Source organism: Ruditapes philippinarum, unplaced genomic scaffold (assembly GCF_026571515.1).
Source record: "Ruditapes philippinarum isolate M1 unplaced genomic scaffold, ASM2657151v2 ctg2171_1_1_1_1, whole genome shotgun sequence".
Taxonomy (NCBI): domain Eukaryota; kingdom Metazoa; phylum Mollusca; class Bivalvia; order Venerida; family Veneridae; genus Ruditapes; species Ruditapes philippinarum.
This window is the reverse complement of record NW_026864434.1, coordinates 105254-128257: the sequence shown is the minus strand read 5'-3', so window position 1 is coordinate 128257 and position 23004 is coordinate 105254. Positions and strand designations below refer to the sequence as shown.

Sequence of the window (23004 nt, the reverse complement as noted above, 5' to 3'; positions counted from 1 at the left end):
CAAATTCAAAGAGCAGAAGCTGCAGACACCTGAGGACATCACATATCAACCTTTCCTTCCCTCAACAAGGTAAAGCCTTCTTATGATAAGAAAAGTCCAACAGGCTTACAACCATCGGGTACAAAGCAAAAAGAAGGTATTTTATGCCACTGCTAGTGAGGATGAGAGGAAAATGCAGAAAAGTGAAGTAACATTTGAATGAATGTTTGTAAGTTATAAGTGTCAAGGGTATACAGTTTTGTGAGTCTTTTAGCACTGTTGTGAAAATTCATTATAATCATTGCCCATTCAGTATGTCTGGACATCAGCAGTTAAAGGCACATAAGATAAGATTAGTACTCTGACTAGAGATTTCACAGGTTTATGTTTTATAATAATCTCGTAACAAATAAAGCATTTTCCTGAAATTAACAAAAGACAAACAGATTATACATTTTCAGTGTAGATAAGTTTCATGTTAAGAGATTCAAGTTTCATAAATTCATACAAACAATTTAGGGCTTTTGAATAACAAAGGCAAAAAAGAGAATATTGTTTTGTTTTTTTTATCAAACGAGGAGACAGATTGCATAGACTAAATGATACTACATGATATTTCGGAACTAGATATAAATTCTGAGAAAATGCACGTTTCGAGTTCAGTTGCATAGGATATAATCACTCGGAGTCTGAGTTCTGAGTGATTAATTACAAAGCATTCGAACAAACCAAACGTGCATTATTATACTATAATGCTTGAATATTAAATATCTATTTCCATTCTAACATGCTAATCAAAAAATGAGAATTGATAAAAATATGTTGAACTACATTGAACGGTAGAAAGAAATTTCCCCCAAACATCATTTGAGCCGTGTCACGACAAAACCAACATAATGGGTTTGCAACCAGCATGGATCCAGACCAGCCTGCGCATCCGCGCAGTCTGATCAGGATCCATGCTGTTCGCTATCAGTTTCTCCACTTGTTATTTAGGTTAGTAAGTGGAACAGCATGGATCCTGATCAGACTGCGCGGATGCGCAGGCTGGTCTGGATCCATGCTGGTCGCAAACCCATTATGTTGGTTTTGTACATGACACGGCTCATTTTGGTTTATTGACGTCATATCCGACATCAATTTCATGACGTGTTAGCATTCCTTATTCATGCACTTGACTGCCCTATCTGTTTGATATTATGAAGTGTGTTAGAATTGTGCATTTAGGGGTTTTCACCTTTTCTTAAAAAAAAATTTGTGCATATATTTTTTTAACCCCCATTTATTTTTCTATGTGAAAATTAAATGAAATTTTAAGGATATATATCTATAATGAACATATTTTTTATTTTTAAATTATCAGGAAAAAAGAAGAATTTAATGCTTGCTCTTGGATGGACCACCCCTAGAATTCAGTATTATGATGTTGCCTTGCCAAGTCTTAAAATGCACTATCTCAAAACCAACTTGTAATGATGTACATAGGATCAGAGCCAAGGTTTGTCTCATTATAACTGTAGACAAGTTTTGATGCATCACACATTTTTTCACAATTATAGAAGTTTGATTTTATTACATCATAAAACTATAGAATTTTTTTAATTTATAAAATTCTTAATAATACGATGTCGCCAAAAAAATAATCTAATTTTCCTACTTAATGCATTATAAAAGTCAAATATCAAAACAAACTACTTTTATGTAGATGTTGTTAAGCGTTGAACTTAAGAAATTGACAGAAAGCGTATATAACATTATAAGTTGTGTGTCCTTTTAAACTCATCTAGTTTTATATTTATGTACAATTTGTTGTTATTTAGGCCTGAGCAGGTCCTTGATGATTATTACCTTGAACTGAGCCAGGAAGAAATACAGAATGCATGGAGATGCACTGGGATAGGCTTATGCTAACGTCATTACAGCCAGAGAGGCTGTTACGTTAGTTTTCAAAACTATTTACAGTGCATATTTTCCACATCGTGAGGCAGGAAGCTTTTGTTGTGTGTCCGGTGGAATTCCTGGACCCGTTCAGTTTGTAAGACACCTTTCAAAAAAACCATCCTGCTATCATGCTGCCCGGAAGATCACCCAATTAAAACAATTAATAAGAAGTTGCTAAATGCATAAACCACGTATAAATATACGTCCAAGAACTGGTTCAAAATACAGTATTACAGCCCAGTAGTTCAACAACGCGAGATACACCCAGCCCCCATTGGCAGCCCATATACTTCAATTTCAAACGTATGAGAGTGGTTAAATCTTTGTGGTTTCATTAGAATAATTCTTGAATTTTGAAATACTAAAAGCGTGTTTTGTCTTTGTGGTTTTTAACTTAAATAAATACCTCTTCATTAATTGTTACATTATTATATATATGATATATTATTTGTATCAACCACTTTTAGTCTTTCGTAAAAATTTCTATCAAATTCTTTCAGCATAATATATATCGAACTTTTTTTTTATAAAGTCCCCTTAAAATAAGTTTATGGATTGGGGGAATAAAATTTTTGTTTACATCCACATATTCTTAAATAAAATATAATTATTTCTTAACCAATTTTTTTTCCTTATGTTCTTTTTTTTGGTTTATATGTGTAAGATATTTTCTGATTTATTTTTGCAAGAAAAATTGCTCCAAATGAATCAGATGCTTTCCAGATCTTTGAAACTGATTGCTAGTTGTAAGATCAACTCCTCAAATTCATTTCAGTGTGAGGCCCACCATGGAAGAATTGGGTAACCAAATGTGTAGCCTCAGTAAATAAAGACTTTACTTACTTACTTATTACTTACTAGTATCTAAGGTTGTTAATGTTGATCAAATGATAATTACACCTCAGGAACTTCTTGTACATCGTGTATTTTATAAAAAAAAAATTCTTTAAAAATACATAGAACATGGGGACTATGCTGACTACCGGGTATGTACATTATATTGTAGGATTATTCTTACTTTTAAAATTACTGTGCACATAATTCATAATGTATTTACAATTCCAAAAAAGGGAGGTAATTTAAATGAAACCTTTACAAATATATTATCAGAAGTTATCACACCTATGTTATAACTTATCTTCTATAAAACACGTCTCTCTTCCAGTAATTTATAATACACAAGCAAGTCAGAATTGCATAAAGTCATTTTATTTGCTAAAAAGTCATTTTATTGTAAAACTTTTATAGAAAATACAATGAAAATAGAAAATATTTAGAATAAATATAGAAATGAATAATATAGAATTAAGAAAAATATGTAAACATGGTAAAGCTCCACGCTAACATATAATTATGCTGTAACATATACATGGGTAACAACTGTGGCAATTATATAAAGTGTTAAGTTGACTATAGATGTGTTAAGATACTAACTTTGATACGTATCATGCTATGCGTTATGAATACTGCTAGTAATGGTAGTGTGGCAGTTACCCTTCGGATCACAGGCAGTAAGCTACTTTGAATGCACCCTGAGCACTGTTCTGCCATGCATCGTTCCTGTGCAGAATTTGTTTCAAGCAGTTTACCAGTACTGTAGTTTCCTTTCACTTCACCAGGAATTGATTAACTCTTTACCATGCCAAATAGTATTCAGTGCAAATAGCATATAATAGGATTTCATGATCAATTACGACAGTGACCTATACACTTATCCAGGAATTGAACCCAAGTGCCCAATTCAAAGTCAAACCACTCTCCTAGCTGGGAATATTAAATTAAAAATCGTTTCATTATGAATTATGTCAAAAATCTTTGTGCACTTATAAATAATTGCGAAGATTGACATTACCCATTTCAATTATTTATTCATTTCTTTTTAATTCCTATTTTTTTAACTTTAATTTCCTGTTTGAATCTTTTGAATTTCCTCATTTCCTAATTTAAACAATTCTTATATATTTTTTTTTATTGAGTATAAATCTTACAATATATCTAAATATTAATTCCAAAAATTGCATTCTACAAAAGTCATGATACATGTTTCCAATGATATAGCTGTATAAAAACGAATACATGTTTTTCAATTGATAATCTTATAAAAAACTAAATAAATAATATACAAGAGTCACCGCCGGGGAGCAAGCTTGCCTTTTTACTTTTCTAAAAGCAAACAAAAAATGATGCGTCAAGGTCATTTATGGATGAAGCGTAAGGTCAGTGTGTTCTACTGAGAGTCTTGGTCCAAGGTTGTTGTGGCCAAGTATGAAGACAATACACCAAGAACTAAAAAAGGTTAATGATCCAGATACAAGTTTGATGACGCGCATAATTACATTGAAATGCATTAAAAAGTAAAATATTTGCTGAAATGAACAAAGAAAATAATTTTTCACATTGCAAACTCCACTTAACCACCCATGTTAATTACTAAAAAGAGGCAAAACATATGCAAAATAGTTCTTTCAAATTCTGCATTCCAATAACCATGATAACTTAGTAGAAATATGGTGAAAAATTAACAGCCAAATCTGTCATAATAGTCAATTATTATAGTATTATTTACTTTTATCTTGAATCTTTTTACTTTCTCTTAAATTCGATTCTTTTCTCAAATTTTGATTACCTTGAAATATTTTGCTTTGATCTGGGATGCTGTGCCAGCTTAAGGTATCACAAATATATTTGAATTACTGATAAAAGAAAAACTTAATCTGAAATAATGGATTTATACATCAATTAATTGTAATAATTCCTGTAAAATATCTTAATGCATATCAGTACAGTACATCATATATGGTTAACATTTTCTTTCTGGAATAACTTGCATATGTTATAATAATAAAACTTTAATATAGGCTGGTAAATACAAAAAAAAAATACTAATATGAAACAAAACAAAGTTTTCATACAGACATGTAACACCTTATAAAGTTACAGGCATGTTTTATTTATTTAATATAATTTTCTTTTTCAAGACACAATATCAATGTAAGTCTAAGCCACTATCCGAAGCAAGACAAGTTACAAAGATAACGCCATAAAGTTAAAAATATCTTTGATTTTCAGGCTTGTTACAAGGAAGTCTTTAAAAACCTCTCCCATCATGCAAGAGAGTCCCTTGTCCTACGAATTAACCCCAATCACTAAGGCATGTGAGACAAGACACACTTTCCTATGGTCCTCAGCTCTTCATCACATTCAACAACCCTATGCCAATCGGCGCAATATTCCCTTATATCTTGCGACATTCCGCCATTTCTCACCGCTTACAACCTGTACAGAAATAATTAAATACAGAAAGTGACCGAAGACAAGACACAATACCGCGTGCGTGGACAGTGAGACCACACTCTCACACCAGCTATATCATACGCGTACACAGACCTGTCATATTTCATGAAAGTCCATTACGTCTGAACGACCAACACGAGTGAAGTGTGCGAGAGCATAACTAGTGACCTCATCCCACTCATTCTATCCAACTCTATCGCTGACACTTTTCATAGAAACAATATATTATATAACAAATATTCAGGGTCCACCAAATTTGTATTACATATATCCAAAATTCTTAATATCTGAAAGGCCAAAATAATTGAAAACGAGTTGGGACTGTGGCAACAGCACTGTTATAAGCAGTATATCGTTATAAGTTTGGAGTTTACTATACCTATCGGTAAAACAAAATAATAATGTCAAAATAAATTCCACTCCAAAAATATGATGTTTTATAAATTAATTTTAAGTTTTTGTAAAGCCATTGGGTTAAATTGTGATATCTTAGTCTGCCAATTCTTTATTATCATAAACTTAACAAGGCAAATTTTCTTATAAATTGTTTAATAAAAGTGTGTCTCAATGTTCAGACCCACTTAACCTAAATTAACCATTCATTATTGTACAAAATCTAAATAAATAACCGTACCTCATCTTTATTTTTGCCAAAAGTCAACACTGTACCACTTTAGGATCTGTGACAGTTTATTGTTCTGTTTACGTCCCCCATGTCAACCTGGCATCCATTCATCTCCTTCCAGGAACGACTCTGCGGCCAAGTTTAGAGTCATAGATACCCTAAACAAAAAACAAGCAGATGATCATAGTATTGCAAGCAATCCATAAGTCCCCTAGCCGGTTAGAACCCCAGCAACTTTTCTGATGGGCCGCATTGGGCCAGTCAATTTTACCAGTGATATGAAATGACATGAATGAACTTAAATCTTTTGAGTTCTAAGTTTGTCTATATCACAGTAATGTGTTAAGTTTCCCTGCCTAGTAAGGAAAAATTATGTTTATACAACCTTGTCATATTATTACAATGTGGGATTTTAAAAGTAAAATCCTATAATGAATGAAGAATTGGAGTGAAAAATACCAATTTCTCGAAAAAAAATTTAAGTTCAAGGGGGACATAATTCTGGAAATAGTCTGCTAGAGTATTTAACCTTCTCAAAAATGTTGAGTGATAATAAGAAAGCGATATATATGAAGTTTGAAGTAGATACATTAGGAAATAAAGAAGTTATTTAAAAAAGACAACATTTTTTTTCATAAAAAATTCTAAGGTCAAGGGAAGGTAAATACTGATAATTTTTGTGCTAGAGTTGTAAAACCTTGTCACATATGATGTGGTTGATGACCAGAAACTTATATTTAAAGTTTGAAGTAAACACCTTAAGAAAATAAAGAACTTATATAGTGAAAAGCTGAAAAAATTTAAATCAAAATCTTGAAATTCAGGCTATTTGTTGCCGTAGCAACCAGAATTTCAACATAGGAAGAAAAAAAAAAAGACGTGCATAATCTCCATACTGCCATCTATCCATGTATCAAGTTTCATAAAAATATTTACAGTACTTTTTGCGTTATCGCGGGATCCAGTTTATGTGTTCAATTTGCCATATTTTCAGGCTATTTTTTGCCATAGCAACCAGAATTTTCCACATAGGAAGAAAAAAAAAAGACGTGCATAATCTCCATACTGCCATCTATCCATATATCAAGTTTCATAAAAATATTTTCAGTACTTTTTGCGTTATCGCGGGATCCAGTTTTGTGGACTGACGGACAGAGGGTAAACATAAAGTCCACTCCGGTTAAACCGGTAGGGGACTAATAAAAGCATAACCTTTATTGTATTTGTTAATAATATGAGCAGTGTTGAGATGAGAAAAGAAAACGTGTTTCTTGCATATAGACTGGCATTTCTGTAAGTTTTACTCATGCCGAAAATTTCATCTGGTATTGGGGGTGAGATGAGTCATATGCTATACAATGGCATGCTTAGGATGACGTTATTTTACCGTATGCATGGAGTTGTAATTTCATACGCTGTAGTAAGAAAATAGTTACAGATGTAATGACATAAATTTCCAAGGAAAATTGATTTTTTAAGGTAGATAATTTTAATTTAATGGAAAATGGTAGATTATGCAAGAAAAAATATCTGACATATGCTTGCGGTTCGGATCGCAATATCAGTTCCTTGGGAACCCACCCATTTGCAGCCCCCTTGGGACAGATATTCCGATCGAAACAGCAATCCCTCAGGACAACAACATAAATGATATTATTAATATAAATAAATGTATGAATGACCACAGGAAAGTGTTATACCAGTATACCACCGGGTATATTGCCTAGTATATTGTATTGTAAGGTTAAGTATAGATTGATCTATCGATTCAGTTTACAAGGTCAAGCCCTAATAATAATTTATAATCACCTCGGCAGAGTAAGTTTTGATAGGAGGACAGCTTTTAGCGCCACACACTAGGGCAAAGTGTATAAGAGGTTCTGGTGTTTCCAAGGATACTTTCAGTCTTGCATCTGAGGAACCAAATGGCTTCATGAACATACCTGCAAATGGTGGAAATAACAAAGTCATTTTAGGTTTTATCACATACTTGTGCCACTTTTGTGACTCTGTAAAAATGGTATTGCACGGCTGTGTATATATGTTTGACAAGACATCATACAAACAGCATAAAGACACACATTTTAGTGAATAAGCATCATACTATAGGCGTGTCAATGAAAAATGATTATTTTTGTGTCACCTTGAAAAAGGCAACATATAGGGGTTACTTTTGTCGATGGTGTCAGCGTCCCCTTAAGATTGTCCGGAACATAATTCAGTCATTATAAGTCAGATTGACTTCAAACTTGGTATGCATGCTTCTTTCAATAACCCGAAGTGCAGTGCACAAGGACCGGTACTCTTCAGTTCTTATTTTTTGAGTTATTGCCCTTTGTTAATTTTCATACTTTAATTTTGTCCGGGCCATTTCTCTTTAACTAAAAAAGCTATGGACTTGAAACTTCATAGGATGATAGATCTCATTAAGAAGAAGTGCAGTACACAAGAACCAGTACTCTTCATTTGTTATTGTTTGAGTTATTGCCCTTTGTTAATTTTCATACTTTATTTTTGTCCAGGCCATTTCTCCTAAAGTATAAAAGCTATGGACATGAACTTCATAGGATGGTATATCTCATTAAGAAGAAGTGCAGTGCTCAAGAACTGGTACTCTGCATTCCTTATTTTTTGAGTTATTGCCCTTTGTTAATTTTCATACTTTATTTTTGTCCAGGCCATTTCTCAATAAATTATAGAAGCTATAGACTTGAAACTTCATAAGATGATAGATACTTATTAAAAAAGAAGTGCAGTGCATAGAAACTGCTGCTCTGCATTTCTTATTTTTTGAGTTATTGCACTTTGTTAATTTTTCATATTTCACTTTTTGTACTGGCCACTTCTCCTAAACTATATTGTTCACAAGGCGAACACAATCCGACTCGCGGAGTTTCTAGTTTCACTTTAATAGTCTTTATTGTGGATATGTGATAAACAGAATATTGTGTTTTGTGTATGTTCATTCCTGAATATATTGAACTCCAGAGACTCGCATAATGTATTTCCAGTCAACTCTTTCAATAAATTCAGTATTGAACTTACACTCATTCAATATGCCCTATATATCAATTCTGTATCATGTAAATCATGTTTGGTTTTCATGCCAATTTCAACACATTTTTGGTTAAATCTCAGCAGACGGTCCACCTAACGACTTTTCTACATACTTGCCAATTTCTCTGCAAGCGACTGACTACTTACGTGAATCATCAGTAAGAGACAATTGACTCTAAGACTCAAAGTCCGAAATCAATTGTCACAGTGAATTTTAGCATGTCTCAAGAATTAAACCAGCCACCCCTGGATAAGGAATACAATGCTCATCAATTTTGTAAATATTTATGTTACTAGGCAGAGATGAAATAAAAAAAGTTAGGTTACTGACAATAATAAAAGACAGAAAATTACTATAAGCAATTTGAAGTTGTAGTATTTTTATATCAGAATGTCATACCCATTCCTTTCCTGTTGGCACGGAGCACACCATTTTCTATGTCCTGTAACGAGTACTGATGTCCGCCAATTATGTACCGCACTGTGTTGAAAAACTGAAATACATAATTATGCCCTTTACATTACTAAAAACTCAATAAAGACCCCGCAGATTTAGACCCCGAACAAGTTCTTGAATTCTTCACTCATAATCACCAATAGCACCATGCTTTGGAAATGTAAAAGATAGATTCGGTAGAACAAACACTACATGTTTAAGTTCATGAACTAAAAATTGTTCCTTTACAACCACAATTAATTGAAATGCTTTGCAAAAACTACATTTTAAAGAACACAGGATAGATTCTAGTATGTGCATACAAACTTTAAAATAAAGTTTCAGACAAAATAATCAAGCACCTTAAGATTTCAGACAAGTAGAGTTTTCCTATTTGTCAATGCAATAAAATTAATTCTCCTAAAATTTTAAGTCTAAGGTAGCCCAATTAGGATAGGTAAAAATTACATTTTCACAACACTGGTTATCTCACTAAACTGGAAGTTTTTGACCACGCCAATACCATTCACTTTCAAACACTTCACTTTTAATAAATGTCATGATTTTGAACTGTTCATTATCTGAAGTAACAAGAGCTGTCGGAAGGACAGCACGCTCGACTATTCTAAGTGCTTGATAGTAAAAGAGCCTTGATAATGTTAAATTTTTTAAGATCACAAAAGGTCTAATTTTTTTTTAATAAATTCATGTTATAGGCCTTAGAGAGAGTCTAATTATACAGTATTGGCTTGACTATCCGGAAGGTAATGTCACAAGGTTGTTTTATTGAGTATAATAATACTAATTACCTATGAATACAAAAATTTGACAGAAAAGGTACAAAGGGATTCTAATTAAGATGTTTTATCAAGTAAATCACTGCTTTATTATTATGAATGCATAAAATTGTCCCAAAAAAGGCACAAACCCTTCAGTAGTAATTGAGATAACAGGCTTACAAGCAAAACTTTACCATGAATTTCTAAGTTGAAAAAGGGGAGAAAAAATCAGCCTAAATGCAAGATAGAATTATGGATCTTTGTCAGTGACCTACAATTATGACCCTAAATGCATATGTGAAGTTTTAAATAAATATCTTTAATAGTTATTGAGATATGTAAAACTTGCATGTTAACATTAACCAAGAGACTAAGTAGAAAAGGGGATATGAATCAGCCTTAATGCAAGATAGAGTTATGTGAAACTTGGTCAGTGACATACAATTATGACCCTCCAATTATGACCCTAAGTGCATGTGTAAAACATTCAAGTAAATATCTTTGAAGACCTTTAACCTTTAACCCAAATTTCTAAGTTTCAAAAGGGGCAAATAATTCTTCAAATTTTGCAGGCAGAGTTATGCAATTTTGCAAACTGATGTACATTGTTACTATAAAAAAAGTATTTTAAAATTTCAATTGAAATATCTCAAGCAATAATTGAGATATTTGACTTTACAAAAGAACTTAAACCAAAATTTCTAAGTTCCAAAGGGGCATAATTCTGTCAATATTGTAGGCAGAGTTATCCAACTTGTCAAATCTGATGTACCTTGTTACTATAAATAAGTATTGTAAGTTTTCAATTGAATATCTCAAGCAATAGTTGAGATATTTGACTTTACAAAAAACTTTAACGCAAAATTTCTAAGTTAAAAGGGGCATAATTCTGTCAATATTGTAGACAGAGTTATCTCACTTGTCAATCTGATGTACCTTGTTACTATAAATAAGTATCGTAAGTTTCAAATTGAATATCTCAAGTAATTTATTGAGATATTTGACTTTACAAAAAACTTTAACCAAAATTTCTAAGTTAAAAAGGGGCATAATTCTGTCAATATTGTAGGCAGAGTTATCCAACTTGTCAATCTGATGTAACTTGTTACTATAAATAAGTATTGTAAGTTTCAATTGAATATCTCAAGTAATTATTGAGATATTTGACTTAACAAAAAACTTTAACCAACGCAGACGCCGACGCGGACGCGGACGCCGACGCCGGGGCGACTACAATAGCTCTCATATTCTTCGAATAGTAGAGCTAAAAATGTGTAAGCTGCCGGATAGCTCAGTCGGTAGAGCCACAGAACGGTATTCCCAGAGTCCTGGGTTCGAGTCTCACATTTTTCTCACCCAGTGACATGAGTTATTATAATAACTTACATGTATGTAGCTTAAATATGACAGCCTTAGACTAGAAACAAAAACAAAAAGCATTCTTAAGTCCTCGTTGCAATTATTTATCTCAATTTTAAGAAAGAGATTTAACCTTACCTTATACCTCTGCCAGAGATTTACCGGTGGTTCCCATGGTTTAACAAAATTAGCAATGTTAATCCACCTGCGCAATTATAAACATTGATGGAAGAAGGGAAAACTTTCCCCTCCCAAGTTCCCTTTTTCCCTATCTAAATTTACAAGCCCTTTCGAAAATTTTTTGATTTTGTTAAAATTTTCGTTTATTTCTCCCCTTTTCCCTTTTGTATTTTCATTTCTAGATAAAAACAAAAAAAATTTTTTTTCCCTTTTATTTTTCCGTTTAAATTTTATTGATGGATTTTGAAAGTTGGGGTTTTTAAATTTCTTTTTCACAGTCAAATTAATTGCTTTTTTTACAAAGGGAAAGCCCCTCCATTATGTCATCTAAATTATAATAAGTAGGAAAACCCCAAAAGGGAAAAACCTTTTGGCCCTTTCCCTCTTTTTTAAATAAAACACCAAAGTAATTTAAGTGTAAATTTACAACATGAAAAGGGTTGGATATTTTTCAACTGTGAGCAGCGGGAAATCAGTTAAATTTTGCCCTTTCCCACAAAAAAAACCCATCGGTTACCTTCACCCTTTTAATGAAAAATACTACATTAACAGATGACAAATTTTATCAAATATTTTAAATTTTTAAATTTTAAAAAAGTAATTTACACATTGCAAATGATTGTAAATTAACAACAAAAAGTGGTCAAAAAAGGCCCTCACAGCGTAGTGAAGTCAAGCAATAGATTATGGTAATAAATATGGTACATTATTACTTGAATATTTCTATTTTTCTTAAAATTTTATTACATTTTTCTCAAATTTGATTTTCTTGAAATATTTTGGTTCAATTCTGGAGACCTGCAGCTTTAATCTTGGTCAATCACAAATGACTGTAGGAATTACCTTATTTTTATTCTAAAGTAAGCAATGATTTAGCTTCAAAATGTTTTAAAGTGTATAAAGCTATATATCTGTTGCTTTACAGCGGTTATAATAAATTTACTGTGAAATCTTGTTTTAGAGAAAGATGATACTGTTGTTAAAGAGAGATCATTGCACTACAGAGGGCCACTTTGCTGAGTTTATACTGAATATACATTAATCTATACAATATTTATTTTACCATCAAGTTCCTATACAAAATGATCAAATAAGATTATAATACATAATGTGTATACCTAATTAAATTTAAGTTTGCCCTTACGGAATTCACTTATAAGTCACTTATAGGCTATTTTATATGTAGATTATACTTCACTTAGTCAATTCACCTATAAGTCAAGTATATGTATTTTAAATGCAAATTAGATGTAAGTGCAGTATATGTCTGGCATTTTGACATATAAGTGAAGTATAAGTTATATATAAGGCACAAATATGTGACATGTAAGTCAAAGATATGCTCAACTTATAAGTAACATATAAGTGGACTTATATGTTACATATAAGGTGACTTATATGTTACATTTATAAGTGACTTAATATAAGTCACTTATAAGTAACATATAAGTCACATGTAAGTGGCATATATGTTGCTTGATGTCAAAAAACCTTGAAATAAAATAAAAGTTTAGTAATTTAATTTCAAAAATGTTTATTAATTTATATTCATAGTCATATAAATGAGCAAAATACAAAATCCAACATACATATCCTTCAGTTTCAATCATCTTACATTCACTATAACATAAACAATATTCATTTCTAGCAGCAAGTTTTTGTTTTTTTATACTGGTTTCTTGGAATCAAACAACTTTATTTATACAATTATTTTTGCTGGAAGTCTGTCGGTGAGGAACTGTTCAAATCATAAATTTGATCAAATGTTTCTTGATTATTCAAACTACTATTTCTTTTATTGATGTCTGTTTCAGTGCTCTGCTTCTATTTCCTCGGAGAACTTTCATTGTGGCTGTTGTTCACCTTTAAAGATAAAATTCATAATTAATTAAAAAAGATGTGGAATAAATTCCGACCATTGTATATGCAGTTAAATTTCATATTTTTTTTATATCATCAAACTATATAAGCTATTTATGCTTATGCATATACGAATATACTAAGTTACACAGTATCTCATTTTAGTGCACAAGTCAACAGTGTTGTTTAAGAATTGCTAAAAGTCTCTATAAGAATTGATTTACTGCACTATTTGCAACAAAATTTATTATGCTCTTTTCTGTGAAAGAGTTAGAGCAGTAAGTATAGAGATTTAAAAAAATATACCTTTTCAGGCTCAATACTGCATATCATTATTCACCTGGCATCTCAAAGTAAGAACTGGTCCACTAGCCTGCAATGTAGTGTAAATGTAATATCAGATTTCTCCATTGAAAACAACAATAAAATGATAAATGATTATGATAACCCTGTCTTATTCAGCTGCATAAAACTACTGATTGTACTATTTAGTTCTAAAAAAATTCAATTAATTTAACTATTAAATCTAGATTTAAATCAATTACAAGTATTAGTAAATCTAATGTATGAAGCTTAGAAATAAAAAACAGCCTTGGATCTCTCAAGTTACAAATTTTAGTTTTTGCTGCCATCTTACTTTGATTGTTTAATACAAATGTATATAACCTGTATCAATTCTGCATAAATGTAACTCAAAGGTATTTACCTGATTTTGTTGTATATCTTCTTGTCCAAGGTGATTCTTCTTGTCATTCTTATTTACCATAACTATACTTAAACATCTTAAACAAAACAATATCTCTAAAATTCCTAAAACATCAAGTAGATTCTCTGTGATTTCCACCAGCTTGCTAACCTAAATGTTTTCAGACTTACAACTGTGTACCTGGGGCAGGTCCAATGTTATGTAAAACAGGGTAAATCCAAAAAATCAAAGCACTCATCAGTTCTATCTTACAATCATTGAATGTTAAAAAAATCAAATATGTAATAGATATGTAAAGTTTTAAAAATTATTATACATTTTTTGAAAAAGAAAATGCAATGTCCTTTTTTACAAATTCAGGATAGGAATGTTATCTTTCCCCCAAAATAATCACATGGAACAGTCTGATTTGTAGGAAATGACCAGTCAAAAAAATTAGTCATGCACATATGGTGGCAAAGGCAGGTGGCCAGTTTTATCAGACCTCTGATCTATGTGGTGTATCAGTGGATGTAGAAAAATATAAGCAATCTTCAGGCCATATTGGTTCCTTGATTTTATATAGATTAAAAGGGCAATATAGAACTGTTTATTTTTAAAGCACTGTTTTTTTTAGTTTAAATATCTAAAATACACTAGGCCTAAATGTCTTAAAAATAACACTTGTATATTAAAAAAAAATTACACCTCTTTTTCTTGTTAGAATATCTTACTTCCCCGAAATTAGGTCTGTAAGAAGTACAGTTGGTTTAAAAACATATAGATTTTCAATGTCTGTTTCAAGTTAGAAAAAAAAAAAACAAGAGTAGAATCTATGCCTTGGGTGACTTTTATGTGAAATATTTTCCTTGTTGAGAAGAAATGACATGGAAATTTCATTTCTGTCCATGGTAGCCTAGAAATCACTGATTGAATGCCATTTCTGTCCCAATTCCGCACAGAATATGTACCCAAAATTTTTTACAGGTAATATACTTAATTGATAATCATTTTTCCTATTATCTTATTTAAAAAAAACCCAGCTGTGTTAAAAAAATTAATAAGCAACATTTAAAAAAAAAATTCTTAAGTGTTTGTGATTAAGGGTCTAAGATTATAGTATTTTAAATTCTCAGTATTTTGATACCCATTGTGTTAAAGCAAAGAATTACAAATCAACTTCAATAAATTTTATCAATTTTTCTCATGTTTTTGTACTTAGTAATTTTTTCAGCTTTGGTCAGTAATAAAAAGTCTCGCAAAAGTTCTAAGTTTTCACTTATATCTAACATAGAAACTGGTTACTTCAAACTTCAACAGTATAAGGCACTTATAGGTGACTTGTATGTGACTTATATGTTGGGGAAAAAATGGCCAAAAGTGAACTTATATGTAGCATATACCTATAACTGACTTAGACAGGTTTTTAGGTGATTTATAAGTGACTTATATGTAACTTATAGTTCTCTTATAGGTCAAGTATAAGTTGCATATAAGAAACATATAAGTCACTTAAAGTCATTTTGGTAAGGGTACTCACTACCATTATACATGTACATGATACAGTTTTTAATTATCAAAAAATTAGGACACAAAATCAGTTACAGTATGCAGATACGTACGTAGCTTATATATATAGATAATAATACATTGAATTTCACTATTATCAGCAGCTAATATATAGATAATACAACATTCACTGTTATCGGCCGCTAATCTTTCTATGTCAGTATTCAGATAAATTAAGATATGACCTTACCTTCCCATCAGGTGATAAATAACTACTGTAAATTTTAAGTATCAGTTTCCTCAAATCCTCTCCCAATTCTCCCGCTGTAATTGACCAATATGACATATATAAATAGTTATAATTATGTAGTATAATACTTGCATACATTGTAATGTACATGTTATAGGATCCTACACAGAATTTAGCTGCGCCACGACAAAACAAACATAATGGGTATGCGACCAGCATGGACCCAGACCAGCCTTCGCATCCGCGCAGTCTGATCAGGATCCATGCTGTTCGCTTACCAACTCTATTACAAGTAGAGAAACTGACAGAGAACAGCATGGATCCTGATCAGACTAATGTTTTCCTTTTCAAGATATATAGCTCAAGACATTATTTTTCAAATAGTAGCAAATTCTACTATCCTGTTTTTTAAATTTATTGATTTGTAGTTCCAAATAACCTTTTTGCATTTTTGTCCCAATGTAAATCACCATGACATATTAAGAGGGATTATAATTGCATATGGAAAAAAGTTTTTGTAGAAATTATTTTTCTTCATTCTGGACTTTTGCTTGACCAGAGTTTCTAAGTTGCAATATAATAACATTTATGCACACTTTTCCTCCCTCTTCTTATTAAACACAGCCATATTTCTTTGCATATCTTTGTTAATTTCTTGGGGGAGGTGGGGAGGTGGAGGGGGGAATGTTCATATCACTAAAAACAGACATTTAAACATGTTTGGTTGCTTGGATCCAGACCTCTCACATCCTAAATGCGCATCTTACCCCTACACCACAGGCTTCCTATACATTTATTAGGAAAAAGTTGGAAGCAAACTAAATTATTCTTAATTAAGAATTTCCATTAGGGTTTGAAATCCTTCAGTAAAGATTAAATGGTAACAAATGTAATATTCTTTTCTTCTCATGATATTAAATAACTTAAGCAAAAAGAATAAGTTGAAATAAAGGCAAAATGGTTACATTCTCATCATAATTAAGTCACTTCACCCATTGTATTTAAATAGCATTGATAAAGTCATGACCTTTTACATTAAACATGTATAATATTATCAAGTTATATGTATTTAACTTTTTTTTAAACAATAGGTAGATATGTTTGAATGATTATACAGCTGGAATAACCATATATAACACATGTGAAATGAATAGGGCGAGTTTAATATTTTGTCAGCTGGGTACTATAAACACATTTTCAGAAAGAATAAAATGCATGGCATTAAAGGCAAGACATGTCATGTGATAAATATATCAATAGCTCTCCTTATCAAATCCATTTAAAACATACATTGGAGATTAAATACTTGTCAATGCTTAAGTTTCAAACTGATTTTTACCTTTCTAGTACAAAATCTTAATAAATTAAGCAAATAGAAAAATTGTTCCAGAAAAAAAGAAGAAAAAAAACCAGGTTAGAAGATCAGCTAAAATGATTACTATGTCAGCATCCTTTACAACAAAAGACTTTGAAGTACATTTTTTTAATAAAATATTATTCAGTATTGTACTATGTGATAACAAATTAACCTATTTTCAGAATATAATGTTATCATGATTTCATATTAAGGTCAATATAGGGAATGTAGATTAATCAAGGTACATGCACATTTAATATTGAACAGTAGGTCAACAAAGGTTATTGAATTAATGGGTCATCAAAGGTGGCTGATTAATACAGAACATTACAAAACAAGAGGGCCATGACAGTCCTTTCAATGCTCCTCCAAATAAAAACTGTAGCTACCTTTTTTTTCTTCTCATGCTGAATATTGTACAATTATAAAGGTTCAATAAAAAGATCAAGATATTCCTTCATCTTTGCCACTGAACAAGTTTGATACAGATTCAATCAAAACAGTAACCTCAAGACTGGTAACAAGCTTCTGACCTTTTCCCTTTGGACACTGGATGACCTATAATTATTTGAAGTTGACCTTACAATTATCAAGATAAAAAATGCTGTAAGTAATACTGATTATAGCTCACTAAGATACATGATGATTAAATAGATTTTAACTTACTGGCCATGGACAATGTTCCTTCTAAATTTCAGAAACCTAAGCTAAGTTCTTACTAGAAAAGGATTCTATCCTAATTGTAAATGTGACCTTGACCTATCGATCTCTTCACCAAGAAGAGTCATATACTGACCAAAGGCAACGATATTACACTCAGCATTTTTGCCACCATTGACATTATGACCTCAAACTCAATATAGGTAATCTATTGCCCATGACTATCCTCCCTACTAAGTATGAAAATAGTACAAATGATAGTTATTAAGTTATTGAGCAAATATTGATGTTGCTAACAGACAGAAAGGCAAACAGAAGTTCTCCCATAATAAACATTTCTCTTTTGTGATCTCTAAAACACCATAAGCAAATTTTTTCTCCACAAGTACAGCCTGTGTGTAATGAACACAGAAATTCATCCCACCAAAGTGTGTGCGAATAGACGGATGAACAAGACTTACTGCCATACCATAAAAGGACAAAAGTGATATTTGGAAGTATGAAAAGAATATATTGTACTAAGAAGTTCTTTATGGACAGTCATTGTAATCAGCAAAAAGAAGTCACTATAGAAGGCATATATTACCTGGTCGCGGTTTACAATCCGAGGGCCCGGCATTTAAAGCACTACTATCATCATCCTCAAGAAGTCTGTAATAGACATCTTTATCCTCAAATGTTTCCTGATCTTTTACCTGATGGCCAAAATGGCGATCTATCAAGGCTTGTCCCATCTCTATGGCCCTTTCTCGATCTTTAAATAGTAAATTAAATAGTAATTTAATTATCTATGAAACAAAATGTCCAATCCCTTGTGCTGAAAATGTGTACAAGAACAATAGAAAAAAATATAAAGTATTCTTACATGTTAAGAAGAGATCTGTACACACAGAGAAGTTTAATTAAAAGCAAACTTCATCTATAATTGATGTTCAAAAGTTGATAGATAATAAGGAAAAAGAATTGTTAGTTTTCTATGAAAGTATTGTTTCTTTTTATTTTAACATCTTGCAGAGATATCTGTATTTCTGGTGTTTTTAAATCTAAAAGAATGCATTAACCCTTCCACTGCCTGTAAATTGAAAAGTTGACCTTTGACCTTCAAAAATGACCTTGACCTTAAGAGGCAGTCTGCCTGCTACACATTTTGAAGACATTTGCCAAATATATAAACAATCCATCAAGATATAACAAGGTTATAAGCCTTACAAGGCTTACAGACTTTGACCTTTGACCTCCAATTACGACATTGACTTTAAAAGCCTAGCTGCACATAAAGTAAATGATGAAACACTTGCTGTGACCTTGACCTTTGAGTTCTAAAAGCCAGGGTGAAGTTTGAAGTTCCTAGGTTGATGCAGTTTGCTGAAATGGCCTATTTTATCTTTTGCTATTACAGGTAATAGTGACCTTGACTTTTAGTCTTTTGACCTGCAGGTAGAACTCATCAAGGTGCATCCACATATAATATTTCAATATAACAGATTTGATGAATGTTGAAGTTAACAACAATAGATGAAAACATAACCAAAAAGGTTAAGCAACATTTAGGCCAATGACTGGGTAAGGAAAATAGCTCCAAACCAAACTCAAAACTTTAAAAAAAATCAATCTATACAATGTCAATTACAGTTCATTTAATAATTTTTAAATCGGTTAAGTTTCATGTAATTCATGTGATAAAATGGTGTCACATGTAGAGGACAACTACACTGTAACAATATTAAGTATTTCATTGCACTTTAGTACACAGTCATAATTGCTTGTTTCAATGTCTAAAGTTTAGAAAAAAATCTACTGCTGAGAAGGAAATTGTTCATATCCTTATTGCCACAACTGTCCTCAAACGAGTTTTAAAACATTCATACTATGAGAAATGTACCATGATTAATGCAACTTCACCTATTATCAAAGTTACATGTGTACTTTGTGACCAGTTATACATATACACATACATATGCTCCTCCTCATAAAGCTTGTGATGCAAAAACAGTTTCCAAAGGATTCAAGTGCTACAGTCCTTAATCATCCCCTGTAAACACTTGATCTTGCACCTTTTGATTAGTTTTTATTTACAAAAGTAAAACGTTTCTAGTTTAGAGATATTCATCAAGAAAAGCACTTGGTTACGGCTGTATTTAAGCGCTTCAGCAGAATACCTGTTTCAGACTATGAAATATGATTTAAATTTTAGATAAAGTGGTTAAAAAATGTACCTGTACATGGGATTCTTTTGAAATGCCATAATTGAAAATATCTACAAATGTTTATAAACCTAAAACTTCTGAAGTAAAACTGCAATATTTTCTGAACACCAATCGTATTCATGATCAACCCATAGGCCACGTTAGGTAATATATATTTCATATATTAATACATGTCAATATATGTAGTGAAGTATACTGAAATAATTGTCTTACCAACTTCCTTAGTTTTGACCACCCAGTCAACAAATTCTTTGCCACTGAAAGAATTTTTGTAGCTTCTCAGCAATGATCTATGGTCTTTTATGATTCCTGAATTCCTCAGTTCTTTTACAAACTCAGCATATTCATCAGGTTCACACACTATATCTCCAACATCTGAAATAATTAGCGAACAGTCAATAATTTTCTATTCTGTCAATCCCCTCCTATCAACTATAAAGAATGATACAGACAGCTGAGCCAAGTTTTTGTTGAACTTTGAGTGAAATCAACACTGTAAAAGACACACAGCCATTTTTCAGCTTCACTGGTGGAGGAATACCTCAGATGGTTGTGCCCCTTCTTGCATTATTTCAGTCACAAGCCCTGAGTTGAACAACCAACCTTAAGCTGGATTGAACTGACCCATAAGTAAAATATGTACTAATGAGATAAAATTGAAAAATCTAAATTAATTATAGGAAAGAAATGTCTTAACAACAAAAACTTTGATTCAACCAGTTTTTATTTTTAACTAAGGCAACAGATGTGCCAACAAAAACAAATGGTTTGGCCAAGGATCAAGGGGGATATCTTAATCCAAATGCTGAAAATACAACTGATTTTAACAGCCTTTTAACCGATGATATGTATCGCCAATCTTTTAATAATTAAAAGGTAATGCAGCTATGAAAATTCCACATTTCAGCTACAAATATAGTAGTGCCATGACATGCAGGCTGGCCTGGCTCTATTCTTGTGGCACAGCCTAATTACTTTTGTTTCCAACAGGTAAAGAGTTAAAAATATGTGAAAAAAAGAATGCATACCAAAAGATTTTACAGCAGTGCTTGGATCAGGAACTTGTGGAGCATCAGGACCAGCTGGTGTACTTTTCAACACTTCCAGTGCCTCTGTCCACTTTTCTTGGTCTTTTACCTTGATAAAACATATTTAGATCACTCAATTTACAAGATCTTGCACACAATTTTATTCTTATATAAAAAGGTAAATAATTAAGTCCAAGTTGTTGCTAAAGCTACATATCTTTGATAGAAACCTACAATTATTATCCCAAAGAAATGTATGACCCTTGCATTAAGTACCTTCAGTGGTTAATGAGCTATGAAGTGACACATAAACTTTCATTATACATATACAATGTATATAAGTTCATATTTGCCAAGATGTAGACATTTATATTACTTTTAAGTAATAAACAAAACAAACAACAGGTTAACATGTGAGTATGTTCTTATATGATATAATTATTATACATCTAATAAAAAAGTCAACAATATTTTTAATTACCAAATTTTGTAGATCCTCGTTACCACCAATATGTCTGGCATTGAAGAATATCTGAGGAACTGTTCGTTTTTGTGTTCTCATCTGAACGTCTTGACGAGCGTGTGGATATTTCTCTAAGCTCACATCTGTGTAAGGTACACCTAACTCCTGTAATGTACTCTTGGCCTTCATACAATGGGGACAACCCAAGATGGAGTAAACTAACACTCTTCCTTTAAGTTCCATTGCCATCTTTAATGTCCTATAGTTCATTCAATATTGAACAGTTGAATAAGCAATCAATTCTTCAAGTTCCACTGTCAGCCGTCACGATTATCCTGGCTGCGGCTGTTGTATCATTCAATAACATTCATCGATAATTAACAGATTATTATACAGTAACCTGAAACTAGCTAAAGTTCAAATTTCCGTACACAATTTTGACATGCAACAATAAGCGAGGCTGAAAGACATGTACCCCAACAAATAACAGATAAATAAACAACGTTCAAAATTTACTAAGTAAATGCACTATAATTAATACCTTGTCACACCCATATATATAATTAGATAAATCATTGATCAATGTAAGAGATGTACATGTATACCCGGAATTGATTGAGCTTGTTCAACCGTATAAAAGGGGAGTAACTTTTGTAATATTACTACACTATCATGTCCAGTTACTTTTACAAAATAAGCCACAGTGTTATTAAGATTTTTATAGGTTATATTGTCTAAATAAACGGTTATATTGCAAATAACCGTTTAAATACATATACTAACGAATTTCTGACACAACAAACTTCCTTTATTAGAGCTGGGACAGAAGACATAGGGCCTATCCCAGATGAGAGGAAAAACTGAAATAACTTTATGAATCGGCAGTAGCAGCCGTTTATATAGATTTTATAATCGCCATATTGTTACAAACATGCAAAAATATAAATGATGAAATAATTATGAAGTGCCTTTAAGTAAATCTAAAAACTCACGTATCATCACAACCACAGAGCTGTATTATGAGTGTAAGAGACAAGGTCGACCGTCGCGGATGTTTTAAATTAGGCCTACTGTTTCAATAAGATTGCGTAAATTCTCCGACTATATAATTGAATCACTACTATTTCACCACAAGTTTCAAAAAGAAAAAAAGATATTGATTTTGTCAAGCAATAAAAAGCTTTGATTAAAGATTGGGTGTTTTTTTCTAACCTAGTTAATGAATGGAGTTTTATTTGCGATTTTTGTATCAGACATATATTATATACTCGTAAATGCCTTATAACACAAAATTTAATGCATATGTTAGGACTCTAGTACTATTGCTACTTTGTC

The 23004-nt window shown here is 31.8% G+C and overlaps 1 protein-coding gene across 1 annotated transcript; it reads right to left on the bottom strand.

Moving 5' to 3' along the window:
• Nucleotides 1-7627: 7627 nt before the first annotated feature.
• Nucleotides 7628-22314, bottom strand: LOC132725542 (uncharacterized). The gene is made up of 9 exons (XM_060710676.1): nt 21688-22314; nt 21207-21315; nt 20392-20553; nt 18558-18725; nt 15955-16028; nt 13834-13883; nt 11609-11675; nt 9297-9390; nt 7628-7782 (listed from the first exon to the last, which is right to left on the bottom strand). Exons 1-9 carry the CDS (start codon nt 21937-21939, stop codon nt 7628-7630), a joined length of 1131 nt encoding a protein of 376 aa, XP_060566659.1. The 5' UTR covers nt 21940-22314.
• Between the last annotated feature and the right edge of the window lie 690 nt (nt 22315-23004).

What these genes read in the sequence shown, in the direction of transcription:
- LOC132725542 (XM_060710676.1), bottom strand. Translation starts at nt 21,939, where the DNA reads ATGAACTATAGGACATTAAAGATGGCAATGGAACTTAAAGGAAGAGTG. An exon ending in CACTGCTGTAAAATCTTTTG is followed by an intron (nt 20,554 to 21,206) that starts GTATGCATTCTT and finishes TAATTATTTCAG; the next exon opens with ATGTTGGAGATATAGTGTGT. An exon ending in ATTTATCACCTGATGGGAAG is followed by an intron (nt 13,884 to 15,954) that starts GTAAGGTCATAT and finishes ACTACATTGCAG; the next exon opens with GCTAGTGGACCAGTTCTTAC.